The sequence below is a fragment of the Lepidochelys kempii genome, chromosome 4, assembly GCF_965140265.1.
Source record: "Lepidochelys kempii isolate rLepKem1 chromosome 4, rLepKem1.hap2, whole genome shotgun sequence".
In the NCBI taxonomy this organism is placed as follows: Eukaryota; Metazoa; Chordata; order Testudines; family Cheloniidae; genus Lepidochelys; species Lepidochelys kempii.
This window is the reverse complement of record NC_133259.1, coordinates 128,862,666-128,887,410: the sequence shown is the minus strand read 5'-3', so window position 1 is coordinate 128,887,410 and position 24,745 is coordinate 128,862,666. Positions and strand designations below refer to the sequence as shown.

Sequence of the window (24,745 nt, the reverse complement as noted above, 5' to 3'; positions counted from 1 at the left end):
AAAAAAAAAAAAACTATACACCCCTGCCCACCACCACCAAACTTCCCTGAACATCTTGGGTACCTGTCAAGTTTGAGCACCTTGTCACTTGTAAAGCAGGCATGGGCATGCCTCTCAGAAGTGCGTCACACAGGAAGTCAGACAGAAACAGACAACTCATGAAGTGTGCAGAGCAGCATAGGAGAACCTAACCATGATGCAGGCATGGAAGTGTACTTTGCCTGGGGAAACAGGACCATAGAGGTGAATGAGGTTCAGAGGCAACCAAACTACAAATCCCATGAGACAGTACAGTAGCATTTTCAAATTGAAATATTTCAGTTTTCACAACATTCCGGTTTTTTTACAACGATCAAACATTTCCCCCAGAAAGCAGGCACCTTCTGTGAAAATGTGTTCAGTTAAAAACCCAATTCTCTATGAAAACATTTTGATGCAACTTGTCAGTTAACTCTAGTGATGGCTAATTTTCAGGAGGTAACACACATCCAAAAGTTGAGGCTTCATGGAAGGGTAAAGGCTGAGTCCAAGGAGGCTCGTAGGCTTGACCAAAAGCCCATTGAAACACATGGAATGGCACCTGTTGATGAATCAGGCTCTCTGTGAAGCTGATCCTTGAAGGTTTCATGGTAGAAAGACAGGTCAAAATTCTCAAACGTGCTCTGATTTTGGGTGCCCTCAGTTTTGGTCTGCAACTGGCAAAACTTTGGGCCTGTCTTTCAGAGGTGCTGCACACCTGCAGCTTCTAGTGAAATCAACAGTGGGATACACAGTCCAAAATAAAACAAGGAAAGAAGTGCACATTTTTAACAGTGAGAGTAATGAACCATTGGAACAATTTCCCAAGGACAGTGGTGGATGCTCCATCACTGGCAATTTTTAACTCGAGATCGGATGTTTTTTTCTAAAAAAATCTGCTCTAGGAATTATTTTGGAGCAGTTCTCTGGGCCGAGTTATACAGATTAGAATAGATGATCACAATGGTCCTTTCTGGCTTTGAAATCTATAAAATGTTATAAGCTGAGAAGCCACTTTTGAAAACACTGGCCTATGCTCATGCAGTAGTTGTGTGATTAGAAAAGGCAAAGGGAATAAGCCTCTGTTTATAGAAAACCCCTCCAAAATATCTGAATTAAGAGGACGGAAAGAATACTCCCTATACCCCATGCCATCGCTGAACCAAACGTATCACCATTTTTGTTGGGAACTGCCACAATCGCTCACAGTGACCTCTGTACTCTGCAGATACATAATGGTCTTTTAAAACATGTTGTTACAGTGAAACTGCAGTAAATGTACAGACTGCAGCCCACGGCCATGTCATGAGCCATTCAGAAAATAAATTTCTGCTCATTTGCCTGGTTTTTATGTTATTTGGGAGCACAGCTATTAAAACACAGTTTGGGCTCCCATCTTTATAAGCGGGCTGGAAGTGCAGTTGCCAAAATAGAGAGTAAAGCAAAAGTGACAAGACTTTTCATTCTGTAAGATGTTAAACTGAATTGTGATGAGTATCATCTCACGGTTGCTTTGGGCAACTGCAAACTATCTGGTGTGGGGAGTCACCATGCCTGTGTTATTTATTGATAGGAGAGGAGCATCTAAAGTCACCAGTCAGGATCGGGGCCCCACTGCGATAGGTGCTGTACAAAAGTATAGGAAGACACAGACCTGTCATGAAGAACTTACAGTTGAGTTTAATACAAGACATGACAAGTAATGAACAATAGGCGGGAAGGGCAAGGGAGGACAAGGCTAACAGTAAGAAGAGCACATGGTTATATTCAGTAACTCCACACAACTTCATGATTCCAAACTGCTTAGAAGTTTTGGGATTTTTTGCCTCTGATGCGGCCATCAGGTGCTGACTGATATCTTGCAGACATTGCAGCAGAAGCAAGTAACCTTAGTCAAAGATCCACCAAGGCTTTTTCACCACCAGTACAGTAAATGAATATGACCTGAATTCCAGGTAAAAAAAATGTGTTTTAAAAGTCCTATAGATTTATGTTTAAAATGCTCTGCTGTCATTAAATTCCACTTTCAAATGAACCCATTTTATGGAGGTTGATGGCATCAGTGTTTATTAGTCGATGTTCCCAGGAATTCATTTTATTGAACTTAATAGGGTCTTTAATTCATAACATCTTTTTAAATACAGAAGGTAATTTTCCACGTAGGGAGACTAGTGAAAAATAGTCATATCCCTAACATTCCAGAAGGAAGCAAATGGCTGACCCTTAGAAATCATGTAAGCCATGTAGAATACACACACAAAAAGATGATTTTTAGAATTATTGCATAGACTGCCAAGCCAATCAATACGCTGATTTGTATATACACAGTATGCACTCACTGGGCCCAGTACTCTCCTCTTCCTCATAAATCAGTAATAACTCAACTGAAGTCAATGGACATACACAAGTGTTAGTGAGAAGACAAGGTCATAGTGTCCAAGGGCAGACGCAGCTATCAATGAAAAGGAACGTAGAATAGACCTGTGGCCATTTCTTAAATATATAGCAGAAGTTGTTCTATGCTAAACTTTCTTACATTAACTTAAATGAAGCCTCTGCTATTGCTCCTCCTTAGGAGGCATGAGTGACTTATACAGCCTGAACATAAGCAGGAGACAATTAAAATCAGGCCCTTCAAATTTAGAATCAGCCTCTTGGAAAATAATTACATTTAGTAAGTCTTGACAGTTAGCTTGTCATTACAAGCAGGCACCCTCTCTTTTTCCATCAGCAGGAATTAAGTTACAGGGAAACAGAAGATCAGTGAACCAAAACTGTAACAAGACTTAATGGTAGAAGGTATTTGCCTTTTCTTTTTTTCTTGTGGGGGGGGGGGCGCAAAGGAGGACTAATGTTCCCATTCCAGCCTTTTAAAGTATTTATTCACAAGCACATGAAACATTAACACACCACGTTCTTGAAGCAATTTTAAAAAAATACATTGCCTATGAAACTGTAACAGCAGCAGGAGCTGACAACTTACATTTGTTAAGAGTTATACTCTCACTTCAGAGGCAGCTGCACAAATTAAGCTTTATATCCAGGTAAGGATATACTTCGCCCACGTCTGTAAGTGTTGCAGAGTTCTAGGCTAGCAGAGGCTGTCCTACTATATAGGAGAATGGCTGGCTGGCTAGTGAATAGCTGGTGGTGAAGTGTTGTAATTGTTAAAGCAGGGTCACATGCAATTTAAAACACCACTTTTCAGAAGTAGAGGTAGCATTCTGTCACCGGATAATTGCCATTGGTTTTATGGTAGCCTGTGCCCCTAAAAGGGCTTTAATGAAGCAGTCTCCAATAGGCAGCTTATTACACTGAAGGTGGGTGTGACTTTGCAAGTCATACTTCTAATGGCGTGGAAGTTCATGCAAGTTGAGCGGTAGGTGCCTGCTGAGAACTGTCCCTGGGCAAGCATCAGCACACCACTGAAGGCAACTCAACTATTAATAGGGGGTCACTGCTACAGTGGTCTCAAAGCTGTCACAGCTTATTGGTTAAGAGGTAGGCATACATTCTCATAAATTAAACTGTAATTTCTCTCTCCTCATCAGCAAATGTTCCAGATTAAACCATGCATAGGTTGCAAAACTCAGCATATTAGCAAGAATAATTAAGAAATTACTATTATAAAGTCTAACATAAGTATAGCCCTATTGGATAAGATCAACTGTCCATCTAGCCTAGTATCCTGTTTTCTGACAGTGGCCAGTGTCAGAGGGAATGAACCAAAGAGGAGAATTTGTCCAGTCCCAACTTCTGGCAGTCAGAGGTTTAGGGACACCCAGAGCATGGGGTTTTGTCCCTGACTGTCTTAGCTAAGAGCCATTGATGAACATATCCTCCGTGAAATTATCCACTTCTTTTTTTAAACCTAGGTATACCTTTGGCTTTCACAACATCCCATGGCAACAAGCTCCACAAGTTAACTGTGTGTTAAGTAGTGTGTGTGAAGTAGTACTTCATTACATTGGTTTTAAACCTATTTTCATTGGGGATCCTTGGTTCTTGTGGTACATGAGGGGATAAATAACACTTCCTTATTCACTTTCTTTACACCATTCATAATTTTATAGACCTCTATCATATCTGCCTTAGTCATCTCTTTCTTAAGATGAACAGTCCTGGTCTTTTTCTTCTGTCCTCATATGGAAGATGTCCCATACCTCAAATCATTTTTGTTGACCTTCTCTGTACTTCAATTTTATTTATTTGGGGGGGCAGAGGGGAGACCAGAACTCAATGCAGTATTGAAGGTGTGGTCATTCCAGTATTGAAGGTGTGGTCATTCCATGGACTTGTACACGGGTATTATGACACTGTCTTATCTCTCTTTCCTAATGGTTACTAATATTCTGTTAGTTTTTGTCTGCTGCTGCACCTGGAGCACATGGTTTCAGAGAACTATCCACAATGACTCAGATCTCTTTCTTGAGTAGTAACAGCCATCATTTTATATGGCTAGTCGGGATTGTGTATTCCAATTTAAATTACTTTGGATTTATCAACTTTTAAATTCATCTGCCATTTTGTTGCCCAGGCACCCAGTAACTCTTCACAGTCTGCTTTGGACTTGACAATTCTGAGTAATTTTGTATAGTCTGTAAACTATGCCACCTCATGGTTTATTCTTTTTTTCCAGATTTACAAATACATTGAACAGCTTTGGTACCTGTACAGATCCCTTGGGGGATACCAATATTTAGCTCTCTCCATTGTAAAAACTGGCCGTTTATTCCTACCCTTCGTTTCGTCTTCTAATCCATAAGGGGACCTTCCTTATCCCATGACTGCCTACTTTGCTTAAGAGCATTGAAGAGCCTTGTCAATTCTTTCTGAAAGTCTTGTGCAAATGTGCTATTTATCCGACTCATACCACCTTCAACCATCCAGTGGCAGTCTTAGGACAAGTTACTTCTGTAAACTAAACTGAGATGAATATTGTAATTGTACCCAATAGCCCACCTTGTAAATACTAGGGTAATATTGACAGAGTTTGTTTCCAGTGCTTCAGGACCAAGGTTTCCGAGACCTGAAACAGCCGCCTTAGAAAACCTGTTCACCACGGACCATGGAGCATCAAGACAAACTGCAGAGTGTGCTGCTGAAAACCACAACTACAGCTTTACATAATAAGGACATGAGGTTTTGGAATAGAATTGTTATGGCATAGCATTTGTTCTTCAAGAAATGTTACATAAGCAGCTAATTTTGGTTTCCCTAGCTGATTTTGTTTATAATGAAAGCAATCCTAAATTCAGTCACTTATTATAACTTGTAATCCTCATTCACAGGCACTCAATTTGCTCTATTCGTACAGTAAAATAGAACCTTCGCATGTAGCACTGGTGGATCATTTACAAGAAATATACCCCAGCACGTTTGTTTTCAGAATTTTTTTTTTTTTACTGCAGCAAATCCTAACATTATCAGTATTTCAAAACATTCAAAGCAAAGCACCATCTGTCTAAGGTTAAAAGAAGAAAAGTTAAGGTAATATAAGCAGAAAGAATGCGATTTCCAAGTTACACACAGTATGAATATGCATTTTCATGGGAAACTATAATTTAAACTCTTATGAACATAAATATAACTCTGAAATATCAATTAAAGCATTTATGGGGCATTGGCTCCACTCTGGACAAGTGTTTAAGACAAACTCTCTGAAGCTTTCCCCAGAAATTACACAAAATAACAAGCCCCTCACTAATGTGGGGCTATGCTCTGTATGGTTCAGCAGCTCTGAATAATACATTTTGACGTATACCAACATAGCCAGCTGCAAGGATCAGCAGGACACACTCTGTGGATCCAAACAGCAGTAATTCAATGGACGGCATCAACTTTTGCCTAAAGCTCAGAAAGTATTTCCTAGTCACTAATGAGCAAGAAAGACTGCTTGGTTTTTAAAACGTGCGTGCTCACAAAGCGGATATCTTACCCCACTCAATGCATCTTTGTACAAGCTACATTAACTCAGAGTGCAATGAGTATATAAATCTAAAGCTATAAAAATGCTCTCAAATGCTTCCAGATAGGGTTGTGCTGTTTTTTTCTCCTCTTAAAAAGCTGTCTTGCAATGGGGGGGAGGAAAAAAAAAAAATCACTGAGCTGCAGAATTCAAAAATCAAATTTAGTGATAGATTTATTAATTTGCTATGATGTACAATCAGGTGACCATTTCTGAGCAGGAGACAGTGAAATAAAGTTTATGGCTTTAAAGTCAAATTCAGAACCAAGTATCAGTCACATTCAGGCAGCTGAAGATTAGTGGACGACATATACAGAGGCAAGGTGCTGTCTTGACTTTTCTGTGATAACGTTCCAGGGGTTTTACAGCAGTTTCCTCTTCTCAAACTCCTTCAGAGAGAGCAAAAAATAGACATATTACTGTTGTGACAAGAGAGTTTTCCAAAAAGCTGTACATTTCAGTATCCTTTTAAAAACACAGGCAAAACACACTAGAAGGAGGGCACTTAGAAGAAATGCTATTCCAAGTCACCCTTGTTTGGGTCTGTTTAAAATTTCACTGAGCCAGGTGCAGGGCTTTAACCTCCCATATACAGATTCACTCAACCTCATTTTCACATTGCAACTTGTTTTTTGTTGACAGTTTCTTAAACAGTGAAAATATTGACAGTCTTACATCTTCCTTTTATTATTAAATGCATCTGCCCATGTCATTATTATATTTTATATATATCTATATAAAAATCTCCACTCACGCCTTTATCTCAAGTGAAGCTGATTTTTGGAATGAAAAAGATGGCAGAATTTTGCTGCCAAATTCTCGAAAAAGATGGTAACACCAAACTATATATCCACTTCTCACAGTCATTTCCTAGTCGACCCTCCCCTCTACCTGCTAGCAAGATAGACAACATGCCTCAATTTTCAATCAGAAGCCTGATACACCAACAGGGAAGTCTTAGTACCAAGTTAAAATTGGAAGATAGTGGATTCTACAGGAGAGAAGGAGGAAAATATCTCCCCCATCTCATACCCCAAAAAGAGTCCATGGCAGATGCAGGAGGGGAGGGGAAAGAAAAAAGAACCAATACACACCCCACTGTGCGGGGCCTGTAATATATTAACTCATCAGCCTCATCTAAATATGATGTTGTCAAGGCGCTCCTGTTGCCCCCAGTCGTGGTCTAACATTCTTTCAGTGAATTCTTATAACGGTGCTGCATCAGAACAGCAGTTTGCATTTCAGCTCTTTAAAGAAATGACTAGAAATGGTTAAGGCTAGTAATTGATTTGTCAGTCCAAAGGACGAACCAAAAACATCCAAAAATAATTCTGTTTGGAACTAAACTGAACTCTTCAGATAAATTTCAAAATGGTCAAAACGAACTGTTTAGACTTTTTGAAAAAACTAATTTTTCCAAGCCGAAACCCATTGGAATTTGGGAATAGTTTTGCTGTCCTGAAAAATGCATTTTTTGGTGAATTTCCTATTTGCTGAAGAAATTTCACCCAGCTTTAGTTAAGACCTCCATTTTAAAGTATACAGAAATACAGCAGAAACCGTGAAAATTTTCTAAATATCTTGCAAATATCTTGCTGTGCAAGAAGAAAAGGAGTACTTGTGGCACCTTAGAGACTAACCAATTTATTTGAGCTTATGCTTTCGTGAGCTACAGCTCACTTCATCGGATGCATGCAGTGGAAAATACAGCGGGGAGATTTATATACACAAAGAACATGAAACAATGGGTGTTACCATACACACTGTAACGAGAGTGATCAGGTAAGGTGAGCTATTACCAGCAGGAGAGCGGGGGGGAGGGGGGATCTTTTGTAGTGATAATCAAGGTGGGCCATTTCTAGCAGTTGACAAGAACGTCTGAGGAACAGTGGGGGCGTGGAGGGGGGGAATAAACACGGGGAAACATGCTGTGCAACGTAGACAGTTATCCCGAAAGAAAAGCAAAGATAGTTAAAATAAATGTTAAGTGACTGTGTAGACTTTGAAAAAAATTAGGGCTAGATCCACAAAAAGGCCTTAGGTGCCTACCTGCAGCTTCAGGCAGCACAGAGATCCTCAAAACCCCTGCTCAGCTGTCACCCAATGCTGAAGACACCTAAAGTCCACAAGCATCTAAACTTCCACCATTCAAGTTCTGTAGGCATCCTACTTTTCTGCCAGTGAGCATGCATGCAGACACATCAGTCTAGAGCCCTGTTTCATACCTAAGGCCCCTGGGGAGGAAGGGGTCATCAAAATAGGCATTCCCCCACCTATCTCACCTGCAAGGCCCAAATCAGTAAGTGTGTTCTGAGCATACTCAAAACAGTTGGGGGGGGGAGGGAAGCGGGAGACTCCCTTGTAACTTTCAGCCTTGTGGTTAGAGTACTCATCTGGGAGATCTAAATTCCATTGCCCACTCTGCCCGATGTGGAGAAGGCATTCCAACTTGGGTCTCCCATCTCTCAGGTGAGTGCCCAAACCACTGGTCAATATTCATTGGGCCAGAGAAAATGAGTGATTCTATTTAATTTGTACCCAGAGGAATAGCTGCAACAGGTGAGAATGAGTCTCCAACACCAGAATACCCCATAGTCCAGTGCTTAGGGGAAATCCTTGCCCCTCTTCTCAACATTTCCAACTGCCTAGCTTAGGTAGCTCCATGTTGAGCGTGTTGGCTTTTGTGGATCCCATCTGTAGGCTCCTAACTCTCCCCATGAGTTGTACAGAGAACCTAGGCTCTAACTCAGGGCTGTGGATTCCACCAGACGACAAGGTGCTTAGAAGTTCAGCATCACAATTTGCTGAGTGTTGCAATGCCTAAGACCCTTTGTAGATCTATGCGGGAGAAATCAGAAAGGAGTTCAACTTCTGTATGAGGTACAGGATTGTTATGAATTGCATGCATATGCCCAGGGATATGAATTAGCTTTTTTTTTTTTTTTTTATAAAGTCAAAATAATGTTCTTAAATAAATCAGTAGATAGCTGTGGAAAAAGATAAGCTAGTCCATGCACTGTTACAAAGTTACCGAGTATCTGTAACGTAAAAAAAGTAAAGGGTGTTTTCTGATCTAGAATCAATTCAGGTTCATATGATGTTTAGCTGCTGTAAAAGAAGAATGGTACTAGTCTGTTACTGAGCCAAATATTCTCTGAATTTTGCCACATGGCTTTGACAAAGGAGAACATGACACAAAGTTGCTTGTGTGAATAAAGACTCAGCTGCAACTGTTATTTAATGGCTTTTTTGTTCAGTAGAGCCGCTACATGTCAAGATGCAGTTTTAAATAGACTTAAATGAGGAAACAGTGTATTATAACTGTTCACTTGGAAGAAGCAAAACTGACACAAAAGCAAAAGGCAGCTTTCATATGTCTGTTGTTCTGGTTATACTGGCTAAATGCCATCATTTCAAAGCACTTCTGACATCTGTGTAACTCACCTTGTGTATAGTGCTACCCAACTGAGCAGGAGACATACTGACAACAACGCCAGCATTTTGAAGAGCAGCAATTTTCTCTTTAGCACCACCTTTCCCCCCAGCAATGATTGCCCCAGCATGACCCATTCTTCTGCCAGGAGGAGCAGTCAGACCAGCTATGAATGACACTACAGGCTTGGCATTTGGACCCTGTGGTGAAAGAAGAAACACCTACCATGAAAGAGATGTACCACTTCTGGCCAAGTACTCAAAAGGGGAGCAAGAACTAGACATCTAGATTTGGAAAACCCCGCGGGTAAGGGACATGAAAGCACTGGCCGAGGATACTTAGAATGGCTTCTCTCAGAAGAAGTGTGCATGTAAACAGCAGTCATGAATATATAAACAGTGCTTCTACAGAGGAGCCATATATGGGTCACAAAACAATTAAAATATAAAAACTTTGTTGTTGTAGCCATCTTGGTCTCAAGATATTCGAGAGACAAGGTGTAGGAGGTAACATCTTTTATTGGACTGACTTCAGTTGGTGAAAGACAAGCTTTGAGCTACCCAAAGGCTCTTCTTCTGGCAGACAGCACTGTAGAATTGTGACCCAAAATTATTCTCAAGAGAGTCTTTAAACCCTAGCTTTAACTGCATTTTCCAAACTTTCTAGTAGTGGCTTTTTATTAATTGAGAACAAAACAAGTTTCTCTACAGTGGTAAATGCTTAAAAGGTGGTACACATTTAATAGAGTCTTTTGGAATGAATGGCACATTCTCTGAAACTTACGGAATTATTTTCCTTCAAGAACGCTGCTGCATCTTCTTCGGCATTGCCTCCAATCTCACCAATCAATATTATCCCCTCTGTTTGGGGATCCTTCAGGAAGACATCAAGACAGTCAATAAAATTAGTTCCATTGAAGGGATCTCCTCCAATCCCTGAAAGGCATTAACACACAAACATGAGTAAATGTGAACATGAACAACCGAGACAAACCAATTTAATTTCAGTCTATTATTATTTGTATTACACTGGCACCTAGAGTCCCCCAATCAAGATCTGGGACCCTCTCTGCAAGGCACTGTACACACAGTACTAGACAATCACTGCCTCAAATTCTTATAATCTGAATAGATTAAAAAGTGCACAGTGGTGGGGGGAGGGGGAGGAGAGATTATTAATCCCATTTTACAGATGGGAAACTGAGGCATAGGCAGATTAAGTGACTTGCCAAAGGTCATAGAAGATGCCTGTAGTAGAGCTGGGATCCTCTTAATCCCAATCAGGTTTTTAAAAACTGTGTTTTGACTTAACCAAACATGTAGTGGCAGGTATTTCAAACACAAGAATAAGGCTATGACTTCACTGCCAAGAAAGGTACATTTTATAGTGGATGACTAATGCCAGTTAATTCACTGTCCAATCCAAGTGGAGACAAGGCACAGGTAATTTTTACCTCAATGCAGCTAGGTGAGGTGAGCCTTAGGCAGAGGGCATAGTGAACTCACCTAGCAACATAAAAACTACCTTGTAGTATTTTATGGCAAGATAACAGACTTGCATTAATCATCTCACTGTAAAAAAAACAACTTTTTCGGGCAGTGAAAACATAGCCTAAAATAAAGAGCTCACCAAGTCTGGAAGCTCAATACACATAAGTCAGAGCCTTTTAAAATTTTAGGTCAACATTCATCTTTGTGTGCCAGTCTTTACAAAACAAAGAAGAATGTAATGGATGTGACAACTCCCGTTCACCCGTCCTCAGGTTTAAGGAACGTGCTCGGAATGGTCAGTGTGAGGATGCCTGCATTGCCTTTGTCAGTGTTACACAGAGTCTGTGGACAAAAGAATTTCAGGCAGTCAATCTGACATTTCCAACCCAAAGAAAACCTGTCTTTACCACCTTTGTTCCCACACTGTACTTCAACGCCAGAGATGACTAGGATAATCCGCCACTAGCAGGCATGAAATGTTTTATGAACAAATTTTAAACACTGAAAGGTAGTTCAATATAAAGGCTAAGTAAGGGTAGATCTATATTTGAGCTGTCAGGTGTGATCCCCACGCTTGCTCTGCTCAAGCTAACATCTAAAAATAGCAATCTGTGGCTGCTGTGGCACCTTGGGCCAGCCACCCCAAGTACAAACCCATCCTAGCCCCTGCGAATATACTCTGGCAGTTAGCCCGAGCCGCCATGGACACACTGCTATTTTTAGGCATTAGCTCAAGCAGAGATAGTGCAGGTATCACACCTAGCAGTTTAAGGATAGACATACCCTAAGGTTTGTATCATTTAAAAACAAAAAACACTCAAAGCAACTCTGATCTCTCAAAACAGTTTCCATGGCTAAGCGCCATATCTTGATTTTTATTCTATGAACACACGTGATGTCTTTAGGGCAGGGATTGTCCTAGGTTTGTAGAGCACCCACCACAACAGGACCCAAACCTGGATAGGCCTGAAGGTGTCACTGCATTATAATCAGAATACATATTCTCTGTGTGTATATAAAGTCTGCTGCAGTTTCCACGGTACGCATCCGATGAAGTGAGCTGTAGCTCACGAAAGCTCATGCTCAAATAAATTGGTTAGTCTCTAAGGTGCCACAAGTCCTCCTTTTCTTTTTGCGAATACAGACTCACACGGCTGTTACTCTGAAACCTGTCAAATATGTGCTACATTCTCCAGTAGTGTAAAAGGGTGAAACTTTTTACACCAATAGAAAATTTGGCCCAATAAGCTATATTTTCTATGTTGTGCCTTAAAATAAAACTAAAACCACAGTAGGTTCCAGCATATTGGCAGTTTTCCATGCAAGATTGCTTTGGCCAGGCTTTTGATGAACTCAGAAAATGAGAGTTAGTTAACAGAAAGGGCTGGTTATATTCTGCTAAATTGCAATTGTTATTGATGCAAAGTCCCTGAGTTAGGTTGGTTAGAAAGGTGTAACATTTCTAACCAAAATTAAAAGACATTCAATATTTTTCAATAGTTTCTACAATCTAATGTGTTGTGGTTCTTACACACTGACTGGGCCTGTCTGTCTTTAACAGAAGAGGTTTGGTGGAAGAAACCCACCAACACAGAAGGACTGTCCCAATCCAACTTGCGTCGTCTGATGTACAGCTTCATACGTCAGGGTGCCAGACCTTGACACAATACCTTAAAAGGAAGAAGACAAGGTTGATAGTATTGTATGTAATGAGCTGGTTTCTGGATATGCATTAGTTCACATGTTCAGGGATATAACTTTAGAAGATTACAGGGAATATTCAATACTTCCTAGATATCCTTGCATACACATGAAGATTCATATTCTATAGTAGTTAAGATTAGATTTGCCCTCCCCTCTTGCTTTCTGGTCGGCTTTCCTGACACTCAGTTGTGAGTTATCTAAAGTTGTCCAACAAGCCAGTAGCATTGGCCAAAACAGCACTCCTCACAGTACAGCTTTACACATGGAGCCAATTACAAAAGCAAACTGACAGTAGTTCTCAACCTTTTTAGGCTCAGGACCCATCTTGTAAATTTTGATGGCCTATCACGGCCCAGTAAATAAGTTTTAATACAAAAAAATCTGGCTTATTAAATATTTTTTAAATCTGTATATTCTATATTATGGGTAACAAAATAAGTACACTCTGTGCACCACAGTGGCGGCTCCTGCAACTCCTGTCCAGCAGGACTGGCTGAGCTTGGCTCCCTGCTCAGGGGATTGCAACCATTTGGGCAGTAGGATCATTCAAGTTTGGCCCAGGCCCCTTGATGGGGGGACAGCTGGACCAAATCTGTGGAGTAGTATTGCGCCGTGGTGCATGAGGTTGCAGACCCAGTCACTCAAATTGTGTGTGGCAGGTCCCATGCAGTCATTATGCTAGAGGGGCAGCTGGGCCAAACCTGAGCACCACTGCGACCACTGTGGGAAGCCAAACTAAGCCCAGATAGTCTCTCAGGACTGAAGCCACAGGAGCAGCTGCTTTGAGGTGAGCTGCAGCCCAGAATGCGAACCCCCGACTTCAAGACCTAACCTCCCAGGGCTTCCCACACTACCCTTTGGTCATGACCTAAAACTAGGTTGTCAAAACATGTCTGCAGTCAGGTGTCTGCCCCACACAGGTAGATGGAGGGTTAAAGCAGCCCTCAGGGAGGCCGCGCAAATCCCAGCCAATGGGAGTAGGGCTTGTAAAGAGCCAATCAGGGGAAGGTTTGATGGAGCAGCCAATCAGAGCCAGGGAGGGCCATAAGAAGGGCTGCTAAACAGAGCAGGGTCAGTCTCTCCCTGGAGTACAAAAGAGAAGGACTGGCTGCCTTAGAGTACCACCTTAGATAGCGCAGTGCAAGGCAGGGTCAGGGTAGCAATAGGGAGCTCCACCCTGAGGAGGCCCCTGATACAAAGGGCCGAGAAGGTGCTAGGGCTACGGGGAAGTGGCCCAGGGAAATAGGAGGCGGGAGTTGGAGGAGCGGCAGCACGTGGCTGCCAGCTATAGGGTCTCTGGGTCTGAATAACCCTCAACTGGAGTATTGTGTCCAGTTCTGGGCGCAACATTTCAGGAAAAATGGACAATCTGGAAAGCCACCCTGGCCGGTGCCATTGAGCAAAGGATATCTAATAGGGAGTCTGATGGTTCCTCTAGCTTCTCCGCCTGGAGCGTGAGGTTAGAGGCAACTCTTTTCAACAGGTCCTGATAAGCCTTAGTATCATCCTGAGGAACTGAGGGAGGGGGCCCCCCACAATCGCCTCATCAGGCAAAGACGAGGAGGAAGAATCTGGTGCCATGGGGTCTGATGCATCCATTGGTGGTCCAACTGGCTGATCCCCGGGATCCATGTGAGCCTGAGGAGTTCTCTCTTCAGGAACGGCTGGCTTGGGGGGAGGGTGGGATACTGAAGCCAATGGTTTGTCCGAGGCCCCCGCCACCGACCTGAGCCCTTGTGAAGGCTGGGTAAAGCCCCATAGGTTCCACAGGTACTAGGCAGCCAGCCACTGGCCCTGGGGCCATGGAATAGTTGGTGGTACCGCCAACATCGAGGGAACCACCAGTGACAGGTTTTGGCTCACCAGCAATTAATCCTGCCTGGTGCCGGCGACTGAGGCTGAGTGGTTGCTTTTAGGCGACCATGTCTGAGTGGACTGGCGACCCCGTTCACTGTGCTGCCTATCGCTGCACCTCGATGGGGAGCTCTCCACTCAGGATTAGTCCCTTCTGCGGGTCCTCTGAGACCAGTGGCATTTGGCAGATCGGCAATGGCATTCCGGCGATCTATGCCTTACACAGTTCGACCAGTACTGGGATCTGGAGCAGCACTGGAAGCTGGAGCAGGTCCGCCTCTGGAAAGACCTTCCGCCCAACCTAGGGGATCCATGTCACAGCGATGCATACCGGCGAGCTGACGGCTGACTCCGCTCCTGGGAGCGACTGTCTCAGGCCCGCGACCAGTGCCAAGCCATGGGTGAAGTGCTGGTCTGGTCTCAGTGCTGTTGATGTCAGGAAGGGCGTTCCCTCTACAGGCCTTTGCCAGGTCACCAGCGAGGTGCATCTCAAGCCCTGCGGGCAGTGCCCTGACGCTGGAGAACGGTCAAGGCTTTGCTGAGCCTGCGCCTCTGCCTTCGAGACCTGGTGGCTCCATGCAGACGAGTGCTGGTGGGACGTCCCCCACGATAGAGAGTGGTGCCGCTGAGACGGGGACCTATAAAAAGGACCCAAGGTGCGTTTACCCTTAGACTGCGGTACCGCCGTAGTTGGTTTGGGCAGCACCGGTAGCGCCACGATATCCTGCACTGCCTGCAGGGCCTCGGGCATTGACGGGACCGCTAACTGACGAAGGCCCGTGTCACTGTCAAGCATGGCAGACATGGGTTGGGGTGGGCTGGACCACTTGACCTGAGCTGGGGCCTGACTCCCAGTTGGAGGTGCCGAGCTGCCCTCCTCCCCTCTGCTTCCCCTTGCGGGATGTAGATTTTCCTCTCCTGGTCTTCTTTTGTCGCGTGGCCGGTGCTGGGGAAGGGGATTGGTGACGGTCTGTCGATGGCACCCGTGGGGTGCTCCGCACCGCCGCTGCGGTGCTTGGGGCAGAGTCAGACTTCAACTGCTCCGGTGCCGGAGTTGGAGCAGACTCTGTAAGGAGCACTTTGACATGGATGTTTCACTCCTTCTTGGTCCGAGGCTTGAAAGACTTGCAGATACGGCACTTGTTGCTTATATGCGACTTGCCCACACACCTTAAACACCTGTTATGGGGATCTCTGATGGGCACAGATTTTTTGCAGCGATCGCAGGGCTTAAAGCATGACCTGTCCCTAGCCCAAGTCCCGTTCACAACTAACCAAGTCAAACACACTAACACTAAGGGATAACTTAACTATGTACAACTATTTTATAAGAAAAAGTTCGTAACACTGAACAAAGCAAAAAGGCTTGCCAAAACAGCAGACGCTCCAGCACCATCACTGGTGGCAATAAGGAACTGAGGGTGGGGGTAGCCGGTGGCCTCCACTCCAGATGGGGCCAGAGCCAGTCCCCTACGGATACCACTGAGGGAAAAACTTCTGGCACCGGTGTATGTGGGGAACACAAACACCTAATATGGAATGGACATGAGCAAGCACTTGAAGAAAAATTGTTCTCTGAACCTCTGAGGACAGGTCAAGAAGCAATGGGCTTAAATTGCAGCAAGGACAGTTTAGGTTGGACATTAGAAAAAACTTCAAAACTGACAGGATGGTTAAATACTGGAATAAGTTGCCTAGGGAGGTTGTGGAATCTCCCTCATTGGAGATTTTTTCAGAGAAGGTTAGACAAACACCTGTCAGGAATGGTCTAGATCAGGGGTCGGCAACCTTTCATAAGTGGTGTGCCAAGTCTTCATTTATTCACTCTAATTTAAGGTTTTGTGTGCCCGTAATACATTTTAACATTTTTAGAAGGTCTCTCTCTATAAAGTCTATATTATAACTAAACTATTGTATGTAAAGTAAATAAAATGTAAAGTAAATAAAATGTTTAAGACACTTCATTTAAAGATCTGCATTTTAATTTAATTTATCAGTTTAGTATGATCCTTGCTCTTGCTTTTCCTTGCTGAGTTTTCCAGTGTCTGGCATGTATTTGGATACTTTAAGCTGCACACGGGTTTTTGAGTAATCAGTTGTTAACCAGCTCTGAGAGGGACAGAGGACAGATTTCATGTGTGAAAATATCTGTTCACACAGGTACGTGGATCCAAATGCTGAAAGCACTGCAAACACCATTTTCTTCAAGAGTTAAATTTCACAGGCAGAGACGTCCAGCAGGTGAGAATAGAGGCCCCATGATCTCTCTTGGTAGCTTCAAGTGCACTCCGCAGATCTGCGAACTTTGATACCCACAATTCTGAGCTTTTTAACTGAATGAGCTGCATTTCAAAATATTCAACACCCATCCACTGATATACAGACAAATCCAAGTCGCTTTTGTTGAACTTTTCAGGTTTAATTAGAAAAGAAAGCATTGGGCCAAATCGCTGGAAATCTTGAAATCTGTCAGAAAATTCTGATTCCAGTTCTTGCATGTACATTCCAATCTCATTGACACTGACAGTGCAACGTGTCAATAGCTTTTTTATGTGTTGGAAGTAGCAGAAAGTCAAAGTTCGAATACCCCGAGAAACAACTGCTAGTTTTACAACAAATGCCTTCCAGGCTTCATAAAGATCAGAACCATTTGCCCTGCACCCTGGAGATAGAGGTTGAGTTTGTTTAGGTGAGCGGTGATGTCAGTTAGAAACATGAGCTTACAAAGCCATTTGTCATCATCCAGTTTGGGGTAGTTTTGTCCCTTTTCCGACAAAAAGGCCTGGATTGCATCAAAACAGTTTACAAAGCACACCAAACTTGCCACGACTTAGCCACTGAATATTACTGTGAAGTGAAATGTCGTTATAAGCACTGTCCATCTCGTCTAGGAGTGCTTGAAACTGTCTGAGTCAAAGCAGATGAAGCAACAAGGAAATTCACAATTCGCAACACTCTATTCATTACATTATTAACCTCTGAATTAGAAATTTTAGCATATACGTTTTCTTGATGGATGATGCAGTGAAATTTGACTATCGGGTAGCCAATTTGATCTTCAAGTAACTTTACAAATCCCTTCTGTTTTCTGACCATGGCAGGAGCATCATCTGTTGTCACACAAAATATTTTTCTGACATCAACTCCTCTTTCTTCAAAAACGGTTTACAAAACTTTCCACGATACCTTCCTCCTTTATTGTGCCATGCACGGGTTTTAGGCAAAGTTCCTCTTGGATTTCATTGGAAGCACAGTATCTTGCAACAACTGCCAAACATGGAACATCGTTTATATCCACGCTTTCATCAACTGCAACTGCTGTGTCTTTTAATGTAGTGGTCTGCTTTTCGTTAATGTTTTCTGCCATTTTGCTTACGCATCTCTCAACTATTCTGGCAGAGACAGGCAGTTCTTTTATTCTAGATATGATCGTATCTTTATTTGGCAAATCACTGAACAAAACCTCTGAATTGCCGAGAAAAACTTTTTATATGCTCCCCATCTGTATACAGCTTTTTGTTTTTTGCAATGCACTGTGCAATCTTGTAACTTCCTTCTGTAGCTTGATTTTTACTTACACTTAAGCATTTAAAAACACTGCTTTGCTTCTCATATCCTGCTACTGTCTTTTTGATCGATTCAGTCTTGTCTGCTTCATCAAGAAAGGTTTTCTTGTGCTTCATTTCAAAATGTCGAACACCTGATGTGCAACAAACACTTTCACAACAGAAAGCACAAACAGTACTGTCCTTCTTTTGAATAAATCCAAATGTGTTTGTCCAAGAAAGCTTAAATGAATGGATATCTAACTTTGCTTTCTTAGGAGCTGACATTTTGTCAAATGTACCCCTCAACTCACAGTGGGGGGAAAAAAAAAATTGTAACTGACGGCACGCACAGTGTCAAATGTAGTGCGCTGTTCTATGTGGCGTGATATAAGCAGCAAATCAGGACTTAATATCTCATTGGCGCTGGAAAAATTTTTAAGGGGGAGGTGCTGAGACACGCCCCCTCTCGCCCCTGTCTGCACCCCTCATTGCCCCAGGCTAGGGCCAGTGGGCCACAGCTGGGGGCAGCTGCAGAGCACCGGGCTGAGGCCAGGAGCAGAGCCCCTGGTTGGCAGCCGGGACACCAGGCCGGCGGCGGGCTGAGCGGGGCCAGCGGCCGGGACCCTGGCTGGCAGGGGGCTAGGGGCCAGTACCCCAGGCCAGCAGTGGGCTGAGCGGGGCTGGTGGCCGGGACCCCGGCTAGCAGGGGGCTGGAGGACAGAACCCCAGGCCGCCAGCGAGTTGAGCGGGGCCGCCGGCCAGGACCCCAGCTGGCAGGGGACTGGTGGCCTGTACCCCAGGCCAGCAGCAGAGCCCTGAGGCCAGCGGCCAGGACCCAGGTAGTGAGAGTGCCACTAAAAATTGGCATGAGTGCCATAGGTTGCTGACCTCTGGTCTAGATAATACTTAGTCCTGCTGTAAGTGCAGGGGACTGACCTATAAGACCTCTAGAGGTCCCTTCCAGTCCTATGATTCTATTTACTAATTTAAATCTAGTTCTTTCAAGCCTAACTGTGTTGTTGGATGGTGGAGAGTTTCACTCAGTCCATGAAAATAAGGTAATTTCTTTTTTTAATTGAGATCAAATATCCTTTAAACAGCTGGAGGTTAAATAGCAGGAAACAGGCCACTTTTTTACTGTAGTTGATGTGTCTTTAGAATATTACTAAAATATATTACTACGAAGGATCCAAAAATCCTTCAGAAATGGGGGGTGGAGGGGGAGGGAGAGAAGATGAAAGAGACCCAAGAAGCACATGGCACAAGAAGAGTTAGGGAGGGGGACGGGTGCCATAAAGCTCACATTTGCACTCACGGGATTCTTAGAACGCTGCTAGCTATGCTTCCATTGGGGGGGACAACGCGAGAGAATTAAGTACTTCATGGGCCTTGCCCTGGATTCTCTCTCTTTCAAACATTTTATGAGTATCTGACATCTCTTGCAGACTTTTAGAAGAGGTTTGATTCAGAAGGGAATGTCAGACAACTTGAGATGATACCATCAAACCAATGCTTTATGACTATTAAAAGAAGTTATCTACAAAGGGCATAACTGCACTCGTCTTTGATTTTTCAATTTCAGGTTTATGGCTACTTTTGAAACCAGAGGTGTGACCCGAATGCTAATACTTAATACTGCATCCAGCTTCTGCTTTCACCTTCGAATTTGCACTGCAGTGACACTAAATGCAAGAGTTTTGAAGCTTAGCTAGCACACTCCTCTCCTTCTGATTCTGACTCAGGATGTCCCAGCTGGCAGTTAAGCAGCACCATCTCACATGTAAAAATCTTGTGAAGAGTGACACCAGATGGTGCACAATTCTGAAGTCAAACCAAGTGTACCCTGTCTACAGTAGAAGCCCAAAAGCTCTGTGTAATAGCGCCTAGTTTACATGGCGTATCATACATTGTAGCTTTAACAAAAAAGTTTCTAGTGTTTTAAGAAGGGGAGTAGGAATCAAGACTCCGGACATCCTGGTTGTGTCATTGACCCTGTGTGTGATGCTGGGCATGTCGCAGCCTCATACAGTCTATCCTCCCTGCCCCCTTCTGAAAATATCTACCCCAGGGGTTCTCAAACTGGGGGTTGGAACCCCTCAGGGGGTCAGGAGGTTATTACGGGGGGGGGGGGGGGGGGGGGTTGCGAGCTGTTAGCCTCCACCCCAAACCCTGCTTTGCCTCCAGCATTTATAATGGTGTTAAATATATAAAAAGGTGGGTTTTAAAAGGGGGGGGCGCACTCAGAGGCTTGCTATGTGAAAGGGGTCACCAGTACAAAAAGTCTGAGAACCACTGATGTGCCCTATTCAGATATTTATCACATACTCATCAGCATGGTATATAGGTGCAGACAAATCAACATTCAGTGAGAAGCCTATTTTCCTCCCTCTTAAAATCCTCACAGTGTTGAGAAGATAAGTGTTTCGGAGTTTGGTTCTTTATTTGAGGATTTTAATGCTTTTTATAGGCATAGTTCCTTTAAGAAAACAAAGTGGCTCACATTGCCTCAAGAATCCTTTTCAACCTCTTGCTTGCATTACTTCTGCTCAAGCAATGTCTGTGGCAAAATAAGGGGCTTCAGTCTCCAGAATTGTCAATCTGGCTCCACTGACCATTGCTAAATTCACTAATAACTTGTTACACGGTATATCTATTGCTTAGTTATATGTCATGACATGACCTGATAAAGCAACATATTTCAGCTTCAGCATGAATATGCAAGGCTTACCAATTCTTCCTTTCTTGTGAATGTGGCCTGGCATGATACCAATTTTGCATTCTCCAGGCTAAAAGAGTAGAAATAACAAATACGTTAAAAAAAAAAATCATGATGAAAATATTTTTTGAAAATTCACTGAAGATGAATTAGTCTCTGAAAAATTAGAAGAAATGTTTGTTTCAAACACTTACATTGATGACTCCAGGGCAATTTGGGCCCACTAGTCGAGTCTTATCCTGACGGATCAGTCTATGTTTAACTCGAACCATATCCTGCTGTGGAATGCCTTCCGTAATGCACACAATTAAGGGGATTTCTGCATCAACAGCTTCGTTAATTGCAGCAGCAGCAAATGGAGGAGGCACATATATAACAGAGGCAGTGGCGCCTGTTTGTTCTTTAGCCTAAACATGCATTAACAAAAAGCACATTAAACATTCAGCAAACCTTAAGAGTACATTGGGCAACTAACTCTTTAAATGTATCTATGTAAATATTGATGACAAAAAATAAATCAGGAGTTTAAAAGTCTATGGTCACAGCAGGTCTGTGCATAGCAATTTCATTCAGATTAACAGGAGATATAAACGGAGTAACTGCAGAACTGATTCCTAAAATAGGTTAATCTTCCAGGGAGTTTACACCACATACAGCAAAGTGTCCTCTTCAGTCCATTTATTCATTCAGTTTTTATGATCTATTTATCAAGAGCTTAAGTCATGAAGGATATCTAAGACTCTCCATATAAAATAAAGGTAAGTTGACACCAAATGACATCTAGGCCCTTATTTTATTTATATGTACAAATCAAAAAGTGACTTTTAAAATGGAACTCCAACTTGATTCATTGGTTGTGCCCACTATTATACAGACACTGACCGCAGACCACCTTGGTTTTATCTCTCACATATTTTAAAACCAGAAATGTAACCATGACTCCACTCAAATTCTGTCCCTTTTCAACTCTGGATGCTAGACATGTTCTAGCGTGTTCAACTTTGACAACCTTCCCACCCGCATCTTTACTGTCTAGTAGTCAATCCATTACTATTCAATTACCTCTTTCACGGAGTTAAAGACTGGCAGGCCCAGATGAGTTTTACCCCCCTTCCCTGGGGAAATTCCACCTACTAGTTTGGTGCCATATTCCAATGCCTGTTGGCTATGAAAGGTGCCCTATAAGAGATACACAGGAAACTTCAGATGCAAGCAAGAACGAACACTTTTATACACCTTCAAATAAAACATTTAAAAATTGAAGGCACATTATGAACAAATTATAATTAAGAATAAATAATGTAATTAAGAACAAATATATGCCAATAAGAGAAAGTAAATTAGAAGCATATGTCAAAGTCAGAGTAAAATATAAACTACAAGTTTTATGTATGCCATCTAAAAGGCTCATTTCAATGTATGCAAAATTGCAGCACATTTATCAAACATTCTAAAGAAGTGTAATATTCTAAATCAAATTATTGTTTAAAAAAGGAAACCCAACTATTCGCTATTAAAACTGTTGGTACTCTTAACATATTCCTGTGTTTATATAATCTATGTAGAACCAAAGCAACTTCACAGTTGTAAACTGAGGAGAAGAGAAAAGTTTTGGAATGAGATTTAGAAGAGAGGGAGTGATCTCAATCTTGAAGGGAAATAAAGAGGTGCAAAGTTTCTAGATAAATGAGGCAGCACAAATTAATAATGAGAGCAGAGGAGCATGGGCCTGGAAAGGAGGGTGACAGGGGAAAAGTGGAGTAAATTCTTGGAGAGATCTGAAAGTCAAGAGGGAAACTGTTATATGTGGAAAAACAGCGAAAAATGAGCGAGATAAGATCTCTCTCTGGAGAAAGGTATTAGTCTGCCCACAGCACTCTGTACCCCATGGAGTTTAGTATTGTTAAAATGAAGGAATTCATTATCAAGCAAAGGAGTTACAAAATGAACTGTAACACACACGCAAACACACACACACTCTAAAATAAAAAGTGGGATCAATTTAATTAACACAAACAGGGTTTGAGATTAAGGGCCCAAAACTCAGGGCATAAATTTCTATTGAAAATGTATGAAGACAAAAAAGCTGATGCACAAGCATGATGCATAAAAACCTTTCCTTTGAGAATTCAAACAAAATTCATTATGTTATGAACAGAAAAAACAATTCTGGGTATTCACATGGAAATGAAGGCTATAATTAGAGGTCATTTGCACTATATATACACACAATATATAATTACTGCTGAGGAAATTCTGCACCAAAAAAATAAAATTTGCAAAATTTTCTTGGTCAATAAATAAATGTGGAGGCTGCAGCATGGCAGTGGGGAACCCTGGCCACTGGATGCACAGAGGTAGAAAATCATCCTGCAACCCCTCTTCACCCCCAACACACACTTCCCTGAACATTGTCTTGGCCACAAGACTGCATCCGACCCTGACCCAGCACAAGGGCTAGGCCTGCCCCAGGAACACCCCAGGGCCCTGCCCCTCTGCACCAGGAACATCAGGTGTGGGCAAGCAGGTTTAGCCCAGCAGGCTCCAAGTATAGAGGGGCTTAGTACGGGGGGATCCAAGTGTGGGGTAAGAGGGTTCTCTGTGGGGCAATCTAGGTGCAAGTGGCTCAGTGGGGGACCTGGATGCACAGGGGCTCATTGAGTGGGAAAGGGGGTGTTTCCAGATGCAGGGGGGTCCAGAGGAAGGTGATTGAGGGTCAGCGGGGTAGAAGAGGGCGAGATGGGGCTTGACAGGGCTAGGCGCTGGGGGAGCGGAGCTTGCCGGCGTGGGGGTCCAGGTGCAGCTAGTTGAGGCTCCATAGGGTAGGGGTGTGGGGGGGCTTGTCAAGCTGGTTCAGGTGCAGGGGGGTGAGGCTTGTTGAGGTGGGGATTTGATGGGCTTGCTTAAATGGGAAAGCCCCAGCTGCTGCCACCAAGGGGACATTGCATACTGGGCTCCTGCCCCTCCCCATGATTCCCCCCATTCCCTCCCCCTTTCTCTCTTCACTATCCCCTGCCCCTATCCCCCTTCCCTTACTCTCACATCCCCCTCCTCTTGCCCCATCCTGCCCCCCTCTCCTATTTCCCCCATTGGCACTCACTGTTGCTCAAAAAACAGGAGAGTTCCCAGCACACAGAAGAGGAACATGACCGGCACTAGTACCCAGGAGGCAGCATCCAAGTGGCACCCTCCTTCAGCTGGGTAGCTCTGCGCTCACAGAAATGGGGGGCAGTGGCTCATGACCCTGTGTGCCCCTACACACCTTGCCTGCTTGGGAGGGCAATGTCCCCCACAAAATTACACCCAGGGGCATCCCACTGCCCCCACTCCACCACCACCACCCACACCCCACCATAGCTTCCCTTTGCTTCCCCTCAGAAAATGACAAGGAAGCAAAGAAATCTGCAGGGGGACATGAATTCTGCAAACGTGCAATGGCGCAGAATTCCCACAGAAGTAATATAATGTGACACATGGACATAATGAATAGCTATTTTACAGTGCACATTAAAGTTTTAAATGACCTTCAGAATACAGCATGCCTTTTTTTCTTTTCTATCAGAGCAGTTCGGCTCCAAATCACAAGATAATAGTTCAGCTAGTTCTCTCCTGCCAATACATTTTCAGACAACATAGGAAAGGCCCACATTTTATATTCCAAATCAGCTTTAAACAGATCACAAACATGATACTCAAGTGCAAAAAAAAAAACCCATTGGCAGCTGCTGCTAATTCATCTCAATGCACTTCTATCTAATGCGGTCTTTTCCTCATTCAAATGTGTAACAATGAGAGAATGTGAAAGGAGGATTAAATGAATTAAGATGACAAAAATTACAGATTCCCTGTGGAAAATAAACTCTTAATTTAAAACAAAAAGCATTGTCTCAATGATAACAGCATTTGAATGAACAAACACTAACCAGAGAAGCTAAAGAGCCCAGTTGCTGAATTTGAGCATGAACTGGATTGGAAACAGTGGGATTCCAGATTGCTATCAGAAATTGAAAATAC

General features: G+C 43.1%; 1 protein-coding gene across 2 annotated transcripts in view; it reads right to left on the bottom strand.

Moving 5' to 3' along the window:
- Nucleotides 1-6,142: 6,142 nt before the first annotated feature.
- The window catches only part of SUCLG1 (succinate-CoA ligase GDP/ADP-forming subunit alpha), a 31,271-nt gene continuing 12,668 nt past the window's right edge, over nucleotides 6,143-24,745 (bottom strand). For both annotated transcript variants that reach the window (XM_073342911.1, XM_073342910.1), the window contains exons 3-9: nucleotides 21,794-21,910; nucleotides 20,926-21,138; nucleotides 20,744-20,801; nucleotides 12,496-12,579; nucleotides 10,203-10,354; nucleotides 9,431-9,619; nucleotides 6,143-6,375 (exon numbers count right to left, since the gene is read on the bottom strand). In XM_073342911.1, coding sequence (XP_073199012.1) covers nucleotides 6,349-6,375; nucleotides 9,431-9,619; nucleotides 10,203-10,354; nucleotides 12,496-12,579; nucleotides 20,744-20,801; nucleotides 20,926-21,138; nucleotides 21,794-21,910 — 840 coding nt within the window. In that variant the 3' untranslated portion in view covers nucleotides 6,143-6,348. The remainder of the gene's footprint in view (nucleotides 6,376-9,430; nucleotides 9,620-10,202; nucleotides 10,355-12,495; nucleotides 12,580-20,743; nucleotides 20,802-20,925; nucleotides 21,139-21,793; nucleotides 21,911-24,745) is intronic.